Raw genomic sequence first — 22,104 nt, 5'->3', positions numbered from 1 at the left:
ACCTTTTGAGCATTAATATTTGGTGGGGTCAACGGGTCTTGCATAAATATTAGAATGAATCCACTGGGTCGTTTTGTTGATCAAACACCTACAACCAGTTTGGGGCATTCACAATTATTCCCACCAAGGGGAGAGCTTCAGGGGGAAGTTCTAGGAAGTTTGGCACCAATCCCAGAGTGGAGTCCGGCACTATGCAGTTTCCTCAATGTCATAAAGTTGCTGTCCGTTGCCTCCTTCGTAGGTATGATTGGCATATGCGAGGGTGGGTCATGGGTTGCATGAATGTCTACTCTGGCCTCCCGGGAGCGATTACCTACCACCGCTTTTGCTGGCCTTTGCACTCCCACTTCTCCAGTTGAGACAGAAGGCACTCCGGTACATATGTTTATTGATAAATGGTTTTGGACCAAATACGGTTGTCAGCACATTTGACAACTGAATTCATACAAGCACTCTTCACGGCGGGAACACAGCACTTTCCGCGAACTGAACAAAGGGGTTGGGATCTCTATTATAGAAATATATGTTTCCTCTTTGTTTAAGGTGGTTTTTTGTCACCTCAATCAATAAGCAATTTCTTCCTTTTCTCTTTCTCTTAGTGTGCACAGTGGTTGGGTCAGCCATTATTGTGGACTGCTTGGATTCAAATACTACGTTCTATCTTGGCCTACCTTAGTCCAACATATGGCAGCTACAGCCTATCCATGAATGCCAAGCCACTATATTACTAACGCCCGTGTCAAACTCACTGTACACCTGTCCTGAGCTCACTACATTGGCTTCCAATCAAATGTTGCACTCTGTTTAAGCACTATATTCCGAAGCAGAGGTTACTTTTTTTTGTTTATTGCTTCTCTCGTTATTGTTGCTCCTGGTCTCCGTGCTGATCTAATCAATTTCAGTCTCCAATCCTTCCTTTCCGTCTCTCAGGGAAAGTGGCCCGTACGTTCTCATACCTTACCGCAGCTGAATAAAATGATCTTCTGCTGTGACTTCACTCCATCAGTAACATTTTAAAATGTAGACTATTGTCCACTGAGTTTCATTAATTACACATTCTACATGCCTCTTACAGAAACCATCATTAGCACCTGGGGGGAGGCCACAACCGCGGGTGGAATCTGACAGTATCCGCCTACGTTCCATTCCAGCCGCCATTGCCTCTGCCTTGGATCCAACTTGTTTATTTTCTGCCATCAGTGCCCTGGTCCCCTTTTCCCCTGGTACCGCTACCACACTTCCCACCCGAGTCCCGTCAAATGCCTCATCTCACACCTCCCCCCAAAACCAACTCGGATGCGCAGCTCACCACTGTCGAAATAGTAAAAGGACTCTTTCCCTTTAATATTTTCTCTTCATCAGCTTTTATTGTACGAGGATTTGTAAATTACAAAAAGCAAATACATTAAATATTGAGCAATATTCACACATTATAAAATCACACCCCACACACACACTTTTGTGGTATGAAGGGGATGAAAAAATATGTGCAGGGTTGCAGCTTTCATTAATTTAATTCATAATAAATTATAATATAATGCAGCACATCATACACCTGATCCTCTAAAAGCATATCTTCACCTAACATTGTGGAACTAAACACCAGAATGAATCCATTAAGCCCCAATCACCGTCTTGAACTTATCCAACATCAAAGTAAGAACTGAGCCAATCCAAAAATGAATGACAAAAAGACTAGATGACATCGCCCCGGAAAAACCATTTACCCCGTCACTAAAGAAAACAATGGGGAGATTGTGCACACCCCACCTCAGAGCTCTGAAGAAAACTATCAGGAAACTAAAACAAGAATGGAAGAAAAACTACGATCCACAGAACAAAAATCACATACCAAAGACAGAGGAGACTAAATAAAGCAAAATAATCAAATCAAAGAAAATATTGCAACAAACGTATCACAACACCAGCAACACCCAGAAAGAGATGTTCAACATCATCAACACACTAAGTAAAAGCCCAACTGCCTGCAGCAACACACCAACACCCTCAAAAAACATTGCGATGACCTTGCAGACCACTTCAAATACAAAATCAAACATCCAGCAAGTCATAAAGTTCATGCCCAAAAACACAAACAATTCCCCTAACCAATGTCTTAACCAACTACAAGACCAAACAGGTACTCACCAATTTTGACAGAAAAACTCACAAGTCTTGTGAACAAAGCGACAGAGCCGGCCCACCAGCGATCCTTGCCCACCAGACCATCCTCACCCAAAAACACCTGCAAAATAATTCTACAACCTCCTCAGTATTCACTAGCAACAGAAAATGTACCACAAGCCTTGAATTAGCATACATCAAGCCAATCCTTAAAGACCCACGGGAACCATGGAAGGCCCAACCAACTACGGCCCAATTTCAAACATACCATACCTGGCAAAACTCCTAGAGAGCTATGTATATGAACAAATCCTGGAACATGTAGAAAACAATCGGATACTAGACCAGGCATAAGTCAGCTTCAGACCCATGAGAAGGATGGAAACAGCATTACTATCTATATGGGATGATCTAAAATCCAACGCAGACTCCAACTACACATCAGCACTAATACTACAAGATCTCTCAGCAGCCTTCGACACAGTCCACAATGAAACACTCATCAAAATACTCAAAGAAATAGGAATCGGCAACACAGGGGTACTGTGGTTAAAATCCTTCCTAGCTGAAAGAACCAAAACAACATGCCTAACTCCCTCCAAATAAGCACCTCACACAACAACTTGCTGAGTTCCACAAGACTCATCACTCTCACCACCGCTTTTCAACATCTACATGACCGCTCACATCAACCTCATCAAAAGACATTGTCCAATTTGCCACGAATGCGCAGAAGACACACAAATCATCTACAAAATCAACACTAGTGGAGAACAAGAACCAGCCCTTATGAACCGCCTCGCAAACATATACAACAGCCTTTTAACTCAACCTGGACAAAACAGATATCATGATCACACAACCCGTCAAACCAACACCACATTCCATGGCCTACCAAAATGGGAAATCGACTGGAACCTTCTAAAGTGGTTAAAAATCTTGGCATATTAATGGACAATGACTTAACACTCGAACTGCAAATCAACACAGTAGAAAAGATGTGCTCGTTCAACCTACACTCAGTCAAGTGGATAGTACCATTTCTTTACTCTCCCACATAGAGCACTGGCCATCATCTCCCTCGTCATGTCAACAATAGATTATGCCAACAGCATCTATCTCGGAATGCCCAACTACCTTGACAAAAAACTACAGCACATACAGAATGCAGCAGCAAGACTAATCCTCAGACTCACTAAGACATCACACCATCAATGAGAACCCTATATTGGCTACCAGCCAAAAGGAGAATTTTCTTTAAAACACTTTGCATAACCCACAGAGCAATCAACGAACAAGGAGTGGAATTCATACAGAAACAAATCTACAAACCAAACCAGACACTAAGGTCCAGCAACAACATCCACTCGAACCAAAACAATGCCCAAAGCAGAAATTTAGTGGATCAGCATTCGCCTGCTTCTCTACAAAATGTTGGAATTCACTCCCAAACAATATATGCATAACAGAAGGCCACCTAAAATTCAGAATATTAAAACAAAACATGGCTCTTTAACTCACTGAGCTAAACAGGAAGTACCGTAGAAAGGAAACAGCCAACACAACATAAGAGAAACACCCAATACAACCAAAACTTAATGAACTGAAAACCTGGATGCCCCAATGAAATAACGCATTTTAACAAAAACCAGAGAAGAATATGAACCCTGCCAGGCCGACATAACCACAGCACAGAAGGGTAAATAATACTAACATCTCTAACACATCTAAAAACTTTCCAATACCCTGCATACTCACTGTCAAACACCAAACATGGTGCTTTGATGGCATTCATGCTGAACAAAGCTTATGAAATTGAATTGAAAACACACACATATCTCTATCACAGCAGAAACCTACAACCACCACAAAATGCACACACTCAGCAACACCCAACTAAATACAACATACTACAGAAAACTGAAACAATTACACACAAATCATCCCACACACACTCATACAACAAAAAACCACCTAACCCTTACCAACTAAAAACAAACCTAGCATACAGCGACCATTTTTTCCAAAGCTGAAGCTACCAAGAGCACATCAAAGCTCTCTAGTGCCTTCCATCTCTTTCCCACTAACTCAGCCCTCCCAGCCCTCCTTCTTTTTCAGATCTGAAAGAGTGCCTGGAGACCATGAAAATGGCAGCGGTGCGCTGCATAAATCACAATAACATAACCTATCAAAGATATCCGTACTCAAACATTGACAAATAATACTTATTATACAAGCATAATACATTGAAAATCAACCAAATGCATCCATAAATTCCAGCATTCAAAATATTGGACACACAGTATATAAGACCTCAGAATAATTCTCTGCTAGCAACAAATGCATCAAGTAGAAAGACTATCGAATGCTTACTCATCATTTCATCATTAATTTTCAGATTTACATGTTATGGTCCGGTATAATTGAATCCTTTTTAAAGTGTGTCCTCATGCTACCACTTGCGGACTATGACACTAATTATAGAAAGTGTGACCTCTTGTACCAAACTTTATCTATAAAGGTAGCAGCATATGGCACCTGTCTCTCCACAGTAGAGTTGCAAAACCTAAGTGGTCTACTTAGGAGCTAGAATGGCTGCCTCATAGAACAGGTTTAAGCCAGGTTTTCTTTAGAATGTAATTCTAAAGGGGTATATAAACAGGATGTATATTCTATCTTCTATTAGTGTGGTGCAGAAATCACATTTGTGAGTGTTGTCTTTATTTCAGGAAGCTTCATATTTTGCCAACAATAGCATGCCCAAACAAAATTTAGGATCCTCAATAAATCAAAACTCACAGATGCAGCTATATAAATTCCATTGAGAGATACACTCATTGCTAACCATTTCTGTGGAGGACAGACCATACAGTTGGTTTTCCTTGAGTTGATAGCAAGTCCCCAAAGGTGGCACAGATCCTGAAGCAGTACAAATTGCTTGCGGCGGCCCATTGGTGACTTGGACATTGCTATAATATCATCTGCAAATAGTAAAACACCAATGCATAGATCATTAAATGTGTGTGTCCCTGCTCTAGACTGGATATTTCATAGATAAAATCATTAATGTAGCGTGAGAAGATCTGGGGCACTGGAACATAGACCTGGTCAGGGAAGAGGGAGGTAACATCGCCGCTCTGCTCCCATCTCACTACTGCTGCTGCTATTTCACTTGGCATCTTCAAATGCAGGTCTTTTTTAGGCTAATCAAGCACACATGCCAATTGTGGCTATGCCTCCCCCCCAAATAAAGAATTAATTATGAATGAAGGATGAATGAAGGGTAAAAACCCAGAGTGTCATAGCAATCAGCCCCAAAGTCGGGGCAGGACCAGCGTGATAGCATCTCTCAGCCCTCACAGAGGACCTGGGGACATTTAGGCTCAGGCTACTATCTCATTACCACCCTATTTTCTCCAGAACACAGACATGAAGCCTAAAGTGGTGCCGACCACCCTAACTCTTGTCTTTACAAAGAAAACAAGCTTAGACGCTAAAATCAGAGTATGTGCACTGTCATAAAGACCATAGTGATATCATTATTTATTTATGGATTTATTTATTTATTTATTTGGGGTTTTGCTTTTTACTATGAGAACACAGTCGCTTCAGAGAGTGGATCATGAATAATGACTGCTATAGAGTGGAATCATGCTTCAGGTGTTAGTAGGTAGACAGTAGTGATTACCCTGTATTAGAGTGCTATGTCTCAGCCATGGGACGATGCCCACTATATATGAATTCTCATGGGATGAAGACGTTATCACAAAATCATGATTCAATGAGAGATTACTGTACCGATAGGTATCAATCCTTTATCAACAAGTACCAATCCTGTGCCAATAAGTACCAATGCTATACCAATCCGATACCGATAGGCCAAAGTTTTGATGTCATAACCCAGAGTAAAAACATTCAGCTTGAGCATTGGCCCCTATAACTTGTATTATTGCTTACTTCTTTGAGGATGCTCATTTTGGGATACAGAATACTGCTCGTTTAGAGACATAACGTGTCGACTCATTGGTGTTATAGCTCTAGTACATAGTTTACAGGTATGCAAAAGGGCATTTTTAGTCTCACCTGAAAAGCAAAGACATCTTTGATCAAAGCTTCTCCGAAGACGAACCCAGAGCCAACCTTGGTATAATCCAGAAAAGTCTGAAAGAGAAGGAATGGAGTGCAGTGAACAGCATTGACCATCTTGGAGAGTCAACTCAAGACATCAGCAATAACGGATCCATCCCCCCTGCTTCCTGTCACCAGGGACATGTGTGACTGAAACACAGACACTCTCTCTTCCCCACATGGTTGTCCATTGCACAAGTGATGGAAAAGACTGAAACCTGCCCCCTCGCCCTTGCACCCTGACATCAATTATATGTGAGAATGGAACTGCTCCCCCCTGCAGGCGCAGGGGAGCCAACCTTCATGTGTGGGTGCAGCATGCCACCCGCCTGCCTTTGTCGGGCCTTGGGTCACATGGGTGACCTCTAACACAGGCGCCCTTATCCTTGCATCCTATTGTCGTGTACATGTGTGACTGAATCACTGGATCCCTGCCCCCTTCCTCTTGCTCTTTGTTTTGTGTGTTAGGTGGAAGGGCAAACATTCTTCCCAATGCATCCTCTCATCGGTCACATGACATTGGGCCTTACGACCCAGGCGCTAATGGGTTAACGGTGCCGTAAAAGGCTGCGGCGCCGTTAACCTATTAGCGCCTTATTACGAGGTCCCTTCGCGGGACCCGACCTTAACGGCTGGTGTAGACCAGCCGTTAAAGTAGGGACCCGCAAAGGGACCTTGGTGCTAATTACGGTGCCACAATTTGCGGCACCGTACTTAGCGCCTTCCCCATTCCCATTGAGCCCTATGGGGCAAAAATGGGAATGGGGAAGGGCCATGGAGGAAGGGGGAATTACCGCCCCACCAACCTTGTAATGGGGTGGTAATTTCCCCTTTCTCCAATGGCAGAGTCGGTAACTTACCGGCATGGACCATGGTGCTAATAGCACCATGGTCTTCCGCCAGGGTCGTAATGAGGCCCATTGTCCTGGTCCTGGAGTAATTGAAAAGCATGCACTCATTTAACGGGAACTAGACGACTTTTCTGACACTATGGCCCTCATTCCAACCCAGGTGGTAAGTTCCCTACTTTACCACCATGGTGTAAACTCCGTTTACACCATGGTGGATGGCGGATTTACCGCCCCATTCCAAGGTGAGTGGGGCGGTAAATCCCCAATCCCCATTTACCCTTCCCCATTCCCATTTTTGCCCCATAGGGCATAATGGGAGTGGGGAAGGCGCTAATTACGGCACCGTAAATTACGGTGCCGTAATTAGCGCCAAGGACGCTTAGCGCCTTGGTACTTAACGCCTGCTAAAAGCAGGCGTTAAGGTGGAAATCAGGCGTTAAGGGTTAATGGCGCCGACGGCGCCGTTAAACCCTTAACGCCTGGGTTGGAATGAGGGCCAACAAATTAAATTGTATATATGTTTATAAAAGTTAAACTGAATGTTTGGTGATTATCTCTAAATGACCTGCCATTGCTAGGGGATGGTTTGTCTCATTCAATCCATTTTACTTTTTGTGATATTGTAAATTGATTTATTGTATGGTAGTTCGCTATCTTGTAAGTCAGTTTAGTTTTTTGGATTATTCTGCTGCCCACATGATTGTTGTTAATAATACTCTGATAAAGAAAATAGCAAAATAGTTTTCTAAATCTTCCTTTAGTTTAGATGAACACATGGAACCCATTATAGAACTCCTCCCAGCTCCACAGAATACTCAGGAATAAAGTTTGTAGATAAGTGTTAGAGCCTGTACCAGAGGGCTCTATTGTTGGGTAGGTGGCCCTCACCCAAGTTAGGGGTTCCAAGATGAAGGGGAGGGCCATCCAATGGGGTGAAGGTACCCTGCTGCCAAAAAGAGCCCGGTTGTATGTGCTGTAGTCCTAGTAGAGCGTGTGCAAGGAGAAAATGTGAAATCCTAATTTCAAGCTCTGACAGAATCCCTTCATGCCTCCTTGCCAGTGGATACACATCGGAAAGAAGAGGTTTGAATGCAACCTTAACAGGTGGTTTAAACACCACACCTCAAGCATGTCAATTACCTAGAGAGCTCAGTGTGAAGACCAAAGGAAAATCATGCTGTCATTTCTGGAGCAGAGTTAATTTCAAACATTGGGGGTATTGCAGGCGCTAAATCAACCAGAAAACTGGCAAATGGAATTGCTGTTACTGCACTTGGTCTGCCAGAAAAACTGGCAGATTACAAGTGCCGGTAAGGGCGCTTAATCCCCATCCCATGGAGTCCACTAGGACTCCATGGGTGGGATTTTTACACTATTACCGGAGTAGGGGTCAGATTTACGTAGAGTTCTGGGAAGCTAGCATCCCTGGAATGTGTGGCCTGCAGACATAAGGAACTAGAAGACATGCTTCGGGCCACTGGGAATGACTTCTTGGAATACCCAAAAGACAATACAGTGCTACGTGTTCTTGACGCATTGACACTTCAAACATATAACGGTGCTTGGAAGCAAGACAACGCAGCGCAGCACAGGTTTGAATCCCAATCTCGTGCTTAGAAACCAATCTCTGGTATTAAGCGCGTCATACAAGAACAATTATAATCTCTTGTGCTGTCCCTTTGTATAACCCTTTCCTGATATTTCACCTACAACCCCAAGTAGTGAAGGCAAACTTGACAGACTAAGCAGACTGTTATGGTTCTTCATGTCATGTTTAATTCTTGGAAAAGAAAGAGCAGTTTCTCATATACTAGAAGTCACCATGATATACTGTACTTTCATGAATAACTAATACAAGTTTTTTTTTAAAACAGTTGAAACTAGTCCAGTTACTACTTGGGATTAGAGGGGCTTTTCCCTCTCTTGCATTCCTTGAAATGCCACTGTAAACTGGTCTTGACATAATTCTTTGTGTGCACTTGCGAGGAGAGCTAATTAATTGGCAAATTCCTGCTTATAGAATGCACAAAGGTCAAATGTTGTGAGCACCATGGCATTGCTCATTCCCTATAAGGCAACCAGACAAATTTGCGTACACAGCACCGACAAAGATCGCTACCTGAATTTCCCGACCCAGGAACTGGAAGGCCTGAAAGCCAGGTTCTGTCCGGATGATGAAGAGCCCAAGAGCAAACTGTAGCCCAAGGCCCCAAAACACTGCCCGCCAGGATACCTGCAAGAGAGAGGAGACAAAATCACAGCACATGGGGAAGATAAGGATAATCTCATTCTCAGACCAACACCACCCACCACAAACTTGCAAACATATGTAAAGCAGAGCTCATAAAAAATGATACAGGCAAGAGAAAGGTCATTAATGCCTCAAGCCATTGCTGAGGCCAAAGGAATTAGCCATGATAGCGGAGAACAGAGAACAGCCAATGTTATAAAGGTATTATAAAAGCAATAACATTTCCAGACCCAGGCGTAGACCACCCGACACAGGCCTACAGGGAGACAAGAGAACAGTCAATGCTATAAAGGTATTATAAAAACATTAGTACCCGGCACGCGCGGCGCAACGGGAATACAGCGTGGTGATTGGCTCATTTGCGAGCCATACCACACAGTATTCCCTTGTACGCCGTGCGTGCCGGGTACTCTGTTCCCGGCGAGGGGCGTGGCAGCCCCTCAGAAAATGAGGAGGTTCGAAACGGGGCAATCCCCACTAGAGCCTCCCCATGGCTGGAGGCTTCCTTTGTCCCCCGCCGGGGATGCAGGTAAGACTCCCCCCCTTTCCTCCCTCCTCCCACCCCCCCCCACTTACCTTCCATCCCGCGGTCTCCGGCGGGGGACGATGGAAACCTCCAGCTGTGTGTAGACACGGCTGGAGCCTCCCATTGTCCCCCGCCAGAGACCGCGGTACGTTTCTTTCTTTGGTTTTCTTCCTTCCACTTTCCCTCCCTTCCGCCCTCCCAACCCCACTTACCTTCTTTTTTCTTCTGGTCTTGGGAGCGAACGCGCTGGGAACACTTCTGTTCCCAGCACGTCCGCTCCCCATGGCCACCATGGAAAGGGAAAACGGACTACGTTTTCCCTTTCCCAGTGGCCATTTTTTTCACATTTTTTTTTCTGTTTCGAAACACGCGAACCCGAAAAAAAATGCCATTAGTACCCCAGTCTAATGGGCCGGGGTGCTAATGGCAATAAGACCCTCGGGGGCCGGCCGATACTGAGCCCACGTTAATGCCCCCGGGGCTTCGTTAAGGCCCTCTCTATGCTCGGGCCTGTAACTACGGCCCCGGGGGCATTACCTGGGGCGGTATTGGCCCGCCGCCTCGGGTCGTATTGCCACAATAACATTTCCAGACACAAGCATAGACCACCTGAGACAGGCTTACAGGGAGACAAGAGAACAGTCAATGTGATAAAGGTATAATGAAAACAATAACATTTCCAGACACAGGCATAGACCACCCGACACAAGCCTACAGGGATACAAGAGAACGGTAGATTCCTAGAGCATATTTAAAACCTTCCCGGCCACATAACCTTCAATTTGGAAAATTGTGCCATCTTGTTTGAGCACCTGCATGCTGAAACGTAGGAACTTAGGGGGTAATTCATAGAATTCAGCGCACAAGTGGCGCCCGCGGCTGGCGCACAGTGTGCGCGTGCGAATCCCTGCGCCAGCCGCGTGCGCTAAAATCCATTTCCGCGCACAGCGTATTCATGGATTCCAGCCACCAAAACCAGCCGTGGCGCACAGTTGCGCAGCGACCCTGCAGCAGCGCCAGTTACGCCTCCAAGAACGCCTCTCGCGCAGGGAAAAGCCATCAAAATCCCCAACCCAGCGCAAAGGGCAGCAGCAAACGCAGAGCTGGGAGCGTGTATTCCAGGGGTGTGCGGGTGTTTCCATACGCGGCTGGGCTGGGTACGTGTATTTCAGGGGTGCGCGAGAAAGTCTACACGCGATTGGCCTGGGTACGTGGATTTCAGGGGTGCGCGAGAAAGTCTACACGCGATTGGCCTGGGTACGTGGATTTCAGGGGTGCGCGAGAAAGACTACACGCGATTGGCCTGGGTACGTGGATTTCAGGGGTGCGCGAGAAAGTCTACACACGATTGGCCTGGGTACGTGGATTTCAGGGGTGCGCGAGAAAGACTACACGCGATTGGCCTGGGTACGTGGATTTCAGGGGTGCGCGAGAAAGTCTACACGCGATTGGCCTGGGTACGTGGATTTCAGGGGTGCGCGAGAAAGTCTACACGCGATAGGCCTGGGTACGTGGATTTCAGGGGTGCGCGAGAAAAACTACACGCGATTGGCCTGGGTACGTGGATTTCAGGGGTGCGCGAGAAAGTCTACACACGATTGGCCTGGGTACGTGGATTTCAGGGGTGCGCGAGAAAGTCTACACGCGATTGGCCTGGGTACGTGGATTTCAGGGGTGCGCGAGAAAGACTACACGCGATTGGCCTGGGTACGTGGATTTCAGGGGTGCGCGAGAAAGTCTACACACGATTGGCCTGGGTACGTGGATTTCAGGGGTGCGCGAGAAAGACTACACGCGATTGGCCTGGGTACGTGGATTTCAGGGGTGCGCGAGAAAGTCTACACGCGATTGGCCTGGGTACGTGGATTTCAGGGGTGCGCGAGAAAGTCTACACGCGATAGGCCTGGGTACGTGGATTTCAGGGGTGCGCGAGAAAAACTACACGCGATTGGCCTGGGTACGTGGATTTCAGGGGTGCGCGAGAAAGTCTACACACGATTGGCCTGGGTACGTGGATTTCAGGGGTGCGCGAGAAAGACTACACGCGATTGGCCTGGGTACGTGGATTTCAGGGGTGCGCGAGAAAGTCTACACGCGATTGGCCTGGGTACGTGGATTTCAGGTGTGCGCGAGAAAGTCTACACGCGATAGGCCTGGGTACGTGGATTTCAGGGGTGCGCGAGAAAAACTACACGCGATTGGCCTGGGTACGTGGATTTCAGGGGTGCGCGAGAAAGTCTACACACGATTGGCCTGGGTACGTGGATTTCAGGGGTGCGCGAGAAAGACTACACGCGATTGGCCTGGGTACGTGGATTTCAGGGGTGCGCGAGAAAGTCTACACGCGATTGGCCTGGGTACGTGGATTTCAGGGGTGCGCGAGAAAGTCTACACGCGATAGGCCTGGGTACATGGATTTCAGGGGTGCGCGAGAAAAACTACACGCGATTGGCCTGGGTACGTGGATTTCAGGGGTGCGCGAGAAAGTCTACACGCGATTGGCCTGGGTACGTGGATTTCAGGGGTGCGCGAGAAAGACTACACGCGATTGGCATGGGTACGTGGATTTCAGGGGTGCGCGAGAAAGTCTACACGCGATTGGCCTGGGTACGTGGATTTCAGGGTTGCGCGAGAAAGTCTACACGCGATTGGCCTGGGTACGTGGATTTCAGGGGTGCGCGGGTGGTGGGTGTGCGGGAAGTTCAAGACGTGAATTGGCAGTGTGGGTCCTCCCAGGTCTCCCCTCTACCCCCTCCACGACCTCTGCAGGCATCCCACACCACAGGGGACTACCCTGCACCCCATGTCATGTCCCACAGGCAGCCCATCCACCATGGCCATGCCCCCCAGCCAAGCCACATGTCCCCTTGCACCCCCACCCCCCAGCACTGTGGGGCACCTGCCAGCAGGCCCCCACCCATGTCTCCCAGCACCCCCACCCCCCAGCCACCAGGGGCACCCTCCACCAGGCCCCCACCCATGTCTCCCAGCACCCCCACCCACCAGCCACCAGGGGCAGCCTCCACCAGGCCCCCACCCATGTCTCCCAGCACCCCCAGCCCCCAGCCACCAGGGGCAGCCTCCACCAGGCCCCCACCCATGTCCGACTCATGTCTCCCAGCACCCCCACCCCCCCAGCCACCAGGGGCAGCCTCCACCAGGCCCCCACCCATGTCTCCCAGCACCCCCCAGCCACCAGGGGCACCCTCCACCAGGCCCCCACCCATGTCTCCCAGCACCCCCACCCCCCAGCCACCAGGGGCACCCTCCACCAGGCCCCCACCCATATCTCCCAGCACCCCCACCCACCAGCCACCAGGGGCAGCCTCCACCAGGCCCCCACCCATGTCTCCCAGCACCCCCACCCCCCAGCAGTGCAGGGGCAGCCTCCACCAGGCCCCCACCCATGTCTCCCAGCACCCCCACCCCCAGCCACCAGGGGCAGCCTCCACCAGGCCCCCACCCATGTCTCCCACCACCCCCACCCACCAGCCACCAGGGGCAGCCTCCACCAGGCCCCCACCCATGTCTCCCAGCACCCCCACCCCCCCAGCCACCAGGGGCAGCCTCCACCAGGCCCCCACCCATGTCTCCCAGCACCCCCACCCCCCAGCCACCAGGGGCACCCTCCACCAGGCCCCCACCCATGTCCGACTCATGTCTCCCAGCACCCCCACCCCCCAGCCACCAGGGGCAGCCTCCACCAGGCCCCCACCCATGTCTCCCAGCACCCCCACCCCCCAGCCACCAGGGGCAGCCTCCACCAGGCCCCCACCCATGTCCGACTCATGTCTCCCAGCACCCCCACCCCCCAGCCACCAGGGGCACCCTCCACCAGGCCCCCACCCATGTCCAGGAACAGAGACTTCCATGCTGTCATGTGTGCAATCTGCACAGGGCTCCCCATGTCACATTCAAACACATGCAACAACCATGCGGTTCACACATTACAGGTCGCACATGCATTACCATGATGTCCCTGCACACATACATGCGTACATGGCCTATGTCACACATGCAGGCAAGTATCAGACAACCAGCACACTGCAACATGCCCTGTCTCACACAGCAATGCTTGGCCACTTACCGCTCAACTCCAGACGGGTCTCCCTCTCAAGGACCTGGCTGTGGAGCGCTGGGTGTGCGCGTTCCAGGACCCTCAACTGGATGGAACTCATGCGGCCCCGGCCCCCCTCCACAAGGCGCCGGGCCTTCATGAGGGTCCTGGACCTCAAGTCCTCCCAGCGCTTCTTGACCTTCTGGATGGTGCGGGTTGCCACCCCCTCCGCGTCCTCTCCCGTCCTTCCCTGTTGGCGCGGGACGATCCGAAGAGGGCATCATACTGCCCCAGGACATGCTCCACCAGGACACCAACTTCGGTGGCAGTGAAGCTGGTGCCCCTCTGCCCCTCTGGCCGGGGGTTGCCACTGGTGTCAGATGTGGATGTGCTCGACATGGCAACCCCAGGGGCAGGAGTGGGTGACCAACTGGGTCCTGGGGCTGGGCTGTGGAGCGATGTCATTTGAGTCGGGACTCTTCTGTACCAGCAGGGGTGGACACAGCAACTGGAGCCCTGCAGATGGCTGATGTGCAGGCACCAAATGGCAGGGCACGGTGGCAGCAGGCAGGCAGGCAGGCAGCAGCAGATGGCATGTGGGAGGCTGCTTGGGGCACTGGGGGCCAGTGAATTGGCCTTCTGGGCAGGAGCGTGGTCTTCCGTGTGTTTTCGCGTGGCCAGCTTCATACGGAGTGAATAGGCACGTGAAAAATCTGCACGCTGCGTGTAATGCGCGTAAGCGCGCGTGAAAAACATCACGTCCGCGTGTAATAGGAGGAAAGGGTCCATGCATAAGCGTGCGCGCGTGAAAAAGTGCACGTCCGCATGTGACGTGACGCGCGCGTGCGTTTCCCTCAGCACGGGTTAAAGGTGAGCGGGCCCAGCTGTTCGCTGTACGTGCCTTTCGTGGAGACCGACGTGTGTTGCTGCTTCCAGTCGTTTCGCGCGCCATCTACTTCACAGCTCTCAAGGACGTATCTCTTCTTTTGGCGGGGGTATTGGCTACGCGTGTTTTTCTGCATCGCGCTAGTCAGACGGTGAGTCGCAAACGCTCCTTTTCCCACTGCGGGTGCCCCTGTGTATCGCACCCATTTTCGATGTCATCGTAGCCTGCGTGTCCCACGCGTACGCGTTATACGTGTTACTGGGTGCCACCGCGTACTGCGGGAGGTTTAATCCATGCACGTAGGCTGCAGGGTTGCGTGCACGGTTTTACTGCAGTTTTGGGGTGCCTGAGCGTTGCGTGACCCATCAACACATCACCGGGGTCACATACAGCCTTGCAGGTGCAGGGGGGCTGTTAACATCTTGCTTCCCACCCCCTTCACCCCAATTGCCCAGGTCAATTGTGCTGTACACCTCCCATTGGCACCACTCCATCTGTGCCAGCACTATTACATCTGTGCCATGGTAGGGAGGCTACCAAAGGTGAGGGGCGCCTCAGCTGGGCGTCCTCCTCGTGGCGGGCGTGGTCGGGGACGTGGCCGTGGTGACCAGGGAGTAGGGGGACTCCAGGGTGTCCAGGGCAGCCACAGAGGGGGAAGAGGCAGGGGTGCGCCACTTGAGCACAATGTTGTGCCATGTGTTGGTGCAGCCATGCCACCACCCCCTGTGGTTCAGGGGGATGCAGCTCCTGCATCTGGCACTGGCACCCGTATGACCCGGCAGTCCGTTTCATCGACTGCCACGGGCCCAAGGGTAGCGGTAGCTGCAGGTGCAGTTGTGGACACCGCCACCCAGGCTCAGGGTCTGCCAGCGCAGGCTGCGTTGGCACTTGAAGAGCCCTTGGTAGATCTCCAACAGGCCAGGGGGGAAACCATTGGGGCAGGCCGGGCTGCTCAGACCAAGACACGTGTCCCTGGGGCAGTCATGTCATCTGCTGCCCCGAACAGCCGGGTGTTGGCAAGTGCAGGGGCAGATGCACCCAACAGCACCCCGGTTGTGAGTCTGCCAACCAGGACCGTTGCGGTCAATGACCCTGCCACAGCTGATGTTGCTGCGCAGGGTCCATTAGTGGGCACCCAGCTGCCACTGACACAAGTCAGGCCTTTGGTCATCCCTCCACCTGCCACTCCCTCGGCTCAATCCACCCAACCCACTGGCCATACTGGTCAGGGCGGCATTAGCCAGCCAGGGTCTGCGCCACAGTCCAAGAGGAGGAAGGTTGCATCTGCAGCACAGGCTGGGACCCCACACACAGCCACGACCTCCTGCACGTCGAGGAAGAAGCCTTTCTGTAAGCAGGAACTGGACTTCCTCGTGGACTACGTGCGGGGACACAGCCGTGACATGCTAGTGGGTGCCAATAGTCAGACTACGGCTGCCCAACGTGACACCCACTGGAAGCATGTGGCGGAACATGTCAGTTCATTCGGCCATGAGGTGCGCACGGCGCAGGAGTGCAAAAAGCGCTGGAATGACATCAAGCGCAGCACTAAGGCCAAGCGTGCCTCAAATTACAACTTGACTCTGGTGACTGGCGGTGGGCCTGCACCAGAGGAGGAAGAACTCACTCCGCATGAGGCTCTCGTTGCGGAGTTCATACCACCAGAATTGGTCGAAGGTGTGGGAGAGATGCTGGACTTTGATGCCCAGTCCAGTGAGTGTTGATGCGTAGTTGTTGAGGACGTGTGTGTTTCACTTGTGGGATGTGTTGTGCATGATTGCTGCTACATGTGACCTGTACATGGTTCTGATGTGTAAGTAATGCAATGCCACCGTCATGCGTGTCTCCTCTGCCTGCATGCGGGACTCCATGTGGCCATGCTCCCTTGCCCCTCCTCCGCCACTCTGCACCCCAGTTCCACCTTTGCACTGGTCTGCTACATTCTTGCCAATGTGTAGTTTCATGTTCATGTGTCCTGTGTAGATGCTAACATCCAGCTTAGAAACTGCCAGACATATGCCGTGTGGTACAGCCTTAGTACTCGATGCAGGGCATCCCACTTGTACTGTGCATGGGTCAGATGTCCCGCAGGGACATGAGTGCCCCTTCATGCTCCATGTGCATTGCACACATGCCCCTATGTGTCCTTGACTGGATGATCACTGTAATATGAGTCCTTGGTTACATACATTGCCTGCCATATCATCGGCCTCCCCATGTCAACTGTGGCTCAGTCCTGCGTTGCACACATGTTTAGGCTCTGACAATCTGTGTGGCTCACAGGCCTCAGCCTGTTCAATGGCCAATGACTCTGTCCAACTCTTGTCGTGTCTTCTTCACACGTGGCCGGCCTCCGGATCTTCCATCATGTGTCCTGCCCACTGTCCCAGCATCATTTGCAGTGTTGTAATTGAAATCACATTAAGCTGTTGATGCCAGTCAACACTGCTTGTCAATACACAGGTGTATGGTCAGCCTTTTGATACCATGCTAGGCATCCCTGCTTTGGTACTGGGGTGGAGGGGTGCTTGCCTTCTAGACATGGTACACATTGAATACACAATGCACGTGATGTCTGATTTTGACATTGCACTGCCTTCACATTTCCTGGCACACACCATGGAGTGCTTGTACATGTAGGTAGTGAGTGGCGTACACATTTTCTGCACTGCTTAGACCCACTTCCATGCAAACTGCCACCTTTCAACAGGTCTGATCACAGAAGCTATTCTAAGTAGACCCAGCATGCATGCAAGGTCATATGTTGTGTGTCACATGTCTGCCAGATGCCTTTGCTGTCGGTGTGTGTGTGTGTGTGTTGTGTGCTTCTGACATGTGTACTGACCTTTTCCTCTCTATTTTTCAGGTGATGACGCAATGGATGCAGAGGATGGTGTTGTCATGCCAGACACAGGGTTGGTAAGACCACATCAACCCGGCACTAGTGGGGGTCGTGGGGTGGTAGGCCACGAAAACCCCCAAGTGCTGCAGTCCATCCTGTCTCTGGCTGCCTATGAGTCCAGCCTTGATGACGACTCTGACGTCCATGTTGAGTTGGATGACCATCAAGTCCATGTGTCAGGGGTGAGTGATTCTGATGTGGACACTCCTCTGTCTGCGACCCCTGCACTGAGGGATCAGACAGTCTTGGTTCCTCCGCCCGTGGTGGATCGGGACGCAGGGTCACCCTCCACACCAGTCACTGATGTGCCTGGGACATCACGTAGACGGGGGCATGTAGTCGTGCAGCCGCAGGCGGTGCCAACACAGCGAGGACCCCCGGTCCTTGGGTCCCGCAGGGGTCAAGCCCGGCAACGCGGTCGCCGCGCGCAACCGCTGTATACTGAGTGGGAGCAAGACATGACTGCCAATTCAGAACGGCAGGGGGCAGCAATGGAGAACATCGCTGACAGCATGGAGCGTGTGGCCCGATCTGTGCTCCCCCCTGCTAGGCAGGTGCTTCTCCAGCAGCAGGCGGCACGGTCCACGGCCCGCTCACTCAGGCTGGGCATGGCGGCCTCAGACAGGGCACGCCAGGCTGAAATGTCGTCTCTGCGTCAAGCAATTGCTGCTCACGCAGAGGCGCACATGGATGCCCTGAGGGAGGAGTATGCCTCCCTCAGATCCACTCTGGGTGTCCTTATGATGTCCCAGAGGCAGCAGGCAGAGGAGAGGTTTGCACAGCTTGAGCGCACCATCTCGGCTGAGCTACAGGCTTGCCGGGAGGTGCAGCGGTTGTCCAGCCAGGCCTTGCAGGAGGAACTCAGTGTTACACGTGCTACCTTGCAAGAGGAAGCACGTGTATCACGTGAGGTCCTGCATGCAGACCTATGTAACATCGCCACACAGAACCAGGCTCACCTGTCCGGCAGACTTGCTGCCGACGAGGGGCAAGCTGCGGCTAGGCGTGGCCAGGCTACTGTGCCACGTCCTCCTTATCACGATGAGCCAGACTCGGACGACCATCTATCTCCCACATAGGTCGTGCTGTGCAGGCGTTGAGCCCATGGAGGTATTTTTTTTTGGCTCAGCATCATCGCATGTGGATGTTGAGCAGCACCCTGTACCTCCCCCCTCCTGGGTGCCTCCCCTCCCCCCCGGGTCGTATGTGGCCATTTTTGATTTTTCTTTTAGTTTAGTTAGTTAAGTTTCTGTTTGATAGTTAGTTTAAATAGGTAATGTAGGTTTTCCATTGTTAGTGTAATTAGTTAATAGTTGAGTTAGTTTAAAATTTGTAGTCTATTGTGCTTACATGTGACAGTGCGGTGCCTTGTGGTTTTTGAAGGCATCCACTGTCTGTTCCAGCTGGGCCCTTCATGGTTGTCTTGTGTGTGTGTTTGCTGCTTGGGTTCCTTGACTCACATATGCCACTCCTGCCTCCCTTATCCATGGGCTCGCAAGGATGGTTCGGTGTAACAGAATTTTACACAAGGGCTTTGGACTGTCATATCTGTGGCATGTCTGGTGCTTTTTGACTTGTGTTGACACCCCTAGTGGGGATGATTTAGGTGTAATTGTCCACTGTTCAGCTTTTGCTAGATGGGGCGTGTCATGATTAATGTGGACATTGATTGCTATGCATTGTGTATTATGTTTCATATCTTTCCTGTACACGTGCTTGTTGCAAATCATGCTGTAGATAGTGTTCCACATTTTGGAGGTGAAAGACGGACTGTTGGTGTGATTTGTGATGTGACTCTCTGACATGGTCAAGTAATGAGATGCATGATGAGACACACACAGATCACTTTGATGCATTAATCATGTGTTACATGCACTTTCTGCAGGGGGATGAGGCACCAGAGCACCTTTGCCAGCAGACATGGCCCATTGGACAACGTAATTCCTGACCCGTTTGTTGGTGCCCACATGCACATGTGTGCACATGCAGAGCCACAGTGATTGCAGACCCACATCCTAGAACTGCTGACATGTTCCAAGGAACTCCAGGCAAGGTGAGCATCACAGGGGGGCCACTAGACAGCAAAGCTTGCACCAGGCGAGTTGCACGTGCAGGCTTAGTCACAGCACTGAGGGTGAGCTTAGACAAATATTGGTGTTGAAGCACACAATGCAGCTCAGATGTGTTTGTGGACTGATGGCTGTTGATAGTAGGGTTGTCTGGGACACATGCGGGGGCAGTGGCACATACCCTGCGGTACACCAAGGTTCATTGAGGCACTTGTATCAACCATGTAGCCTTCCAAGACATGGAAAGGGGCAGCTCACAGGGACATACAGCAAGGGACATACTCGGGTGCAGTGCATGTCTATTCCACGTACTTCATGATAAATGCACTGGCAACTTTGTTTTGGTCATGGTGGTACGCAACTTGCTCTGTAGTCATGGCTTGCCATATGGGTCTGTCTGCTTACCCAGGGAACATTGCATGTTGTGTGAATTGTGACACATTGGTGTTCCATTTGCCACGCACCCACCAGCGGCTGACTTACTGCATTAACTGTGAATGACCCGTCACAGGGGTGATGTTATATATGGGTACGAAGCATGGAGCACAGATTGTCTGTTTGTAGAGTTGTATGTTGTTATGGGGCATGTTTTGTGTTGTGTTTTTGTGTAATTGGCACGTACAGGTTGTTGACTGTGTCTCTCTTTGCAGCATTGCAGTGCTCCTGTAACCGGACCTGAGAGTGCGCAGGCAGGAGGCCAGCACTCAAAACCAGAGCTAAGTGTCTTGTTGTATTTTCTTACAAACTGCCCTGCATAGGCTTGCTGGGGAGTGTACTGATGCATGGATGTATGTGTGGTCCTATTTGGTATGTTTTTTACCCTAATCACCCGTGATCCTATGCAATTTCGAAACCTGTACCCTCTACCCGGTGTTCCTGCTTCCCATGCCTATCCAAGCAATGTTCCCTGACCCTCTTTCCCCACTGGGGTTGCGGATGCCTGTGTAAGCCCCGAACTTGCAGGCGCCAAAACCCTAGAGGGGGTGGTTGGTTCGTACCACTCCTGAGCCTGGACTACAGAAGGCCATGACAATGATGTCCAAGTTTGTTTGGATTGTGCATGTGTTCATGCAGGTCGTACATTTTCGTGCATTCCCTGGTTTCATGTGTCATTCCTACTCCCCTCACCTGCTACGCATTCCAGTCATCCAGTGTGTCTACACCTGTCCCGACTGCATATCCCTGAACCTCTTTCCCCACCAGGATCTCAGGGGCCTGTGTGAGTTTGACCTTGCAGGCACCCGGGACATGGTGTGGGTGGTTGTTTCATGAGACTCCAGCGCCTGTACAGGGGATCTGTGACAGTACACATCCATTCATGGTGCATCATCCTATGTCATGTACCACACATGTCTCACATCCTGTCGTGACATTGTTTTGCTGTGCTACCTTGGTTGTTGCATCATTGTGGTAGTACTTGGCCTTTGAGACGTACTGCTATGTCAAGTCATCTACTGGAGGGTGTTTGGGTTCCTTTTCATGCCTTGGATTATGTGATTTTGGAAATGAGTGTGGATTCTGAGGGTTCAGGCATCTCTTTACACACAAGGTGGGAGATGGACACGAAGGGTAAAGGTGATCCTGTGGCCAGGTGGGAATGAGGGTTGGAGGCTCCATGACCCAGGTGCAGTTGTTCAGTGGGTCATGGTCATTTGCGAGGGGGGGGGGTTGTTGTTGATAGTTGCGTTGCCCTGCAGTGTGATGGGAACTCTGACATTGTAATGTTGTTGTCCTATGTACATGTTGTGTTCTGCTGATCAATGCCTGTTCATGTGTTGTGTTTTCCTTTCAGGTGCGAGGGGATAGTAGTGGTTTGACATGCTGGGGTGTACACATGGTGGATGTTCACATGTGATGTGTAGGGAACACTGATGGTCACTTGAGTGCACATGCATATGTGGAGTGCATGTCCTTGCAGAACCACACACTTGCACTCGGATGCACTCCATGTCCTCCCACCCTTGCATATCCACGTGTACACTGTTTGCCTTCTGGTGCCCACTGTGTCCCGCCAGCACATGTTCTGTGACCGATTATGGTTCGAGTACATGCCTAATTTGATTTTTGATGTAGTCTGTCACTTAGATGTGATGCTCAGGGTGTGCATCACACGCAATGGCTGTTCACTGTGCTGTGCGCTGAGCAGTGTGATGCAGGAGTAGGACATTGCACACATGAGCTGCAGTGTTCATTTTGCAATGCATCATGTGCATATAGCCAGGCATTCATTGTGATGTTACGTCTACGACTGTTGTAATGCATTAGGAATCGACTTATTTTTGGTGGGACATTTTGTTGGTCTGTCATTTC

General features: G+C 50.5%; 1 protein-coding gene across 1 annotated transcript in view; it reads right to left on the bottom strand.

The window, feature by feature from the left end:
• The window catches only part of LOC138504843 (sodium/nucleoside cotransporter 2-like), a 239,484-nt gene that overhangs the window by 65,869 nt on the left and 151,511 nt on the right, over window positions 1-22,104 (bottom strand). Inside the window, exons 7-8 of the mRNA XM_069625280.1 lie at window positions 9,223-9,336; window positions 6,208-6,285 (exon numbers count right to left, since the gene is read on the bottom strand). Coding sequence (XP_069481381.1) covers window positions 6,208-6,285; window positions 9,223-9,336 — 192 coding nt within the window. The remainder of the gene's footprint in view (window positions 1-6,207; window positions 6,286-9,222; window positions 9,337-22,104) is intronic.

The sequence above is a fragment of the Ambystoma mexicanum genome, chromosome 11, assembly GCF_040938575.1.
Source record: "Ambystoma mexicanum isolate Mex_15411 chromosome 11, UKY_AmexF1_1, whole genome shotgun sequence".
NCBI classification, from domain to species: domain Eukaryota; kingdom Metazoa; phylum Chordata; class Amphibia; order Caudata; family Ambystomatidae; genus Ambystoma; species Ambystoma mexicanum.
The sequence above is the reverse complement of the archived record's forward strand: the minus strand, read 5'-3'. Positions and strand labels throughout refer to the sequence as shown.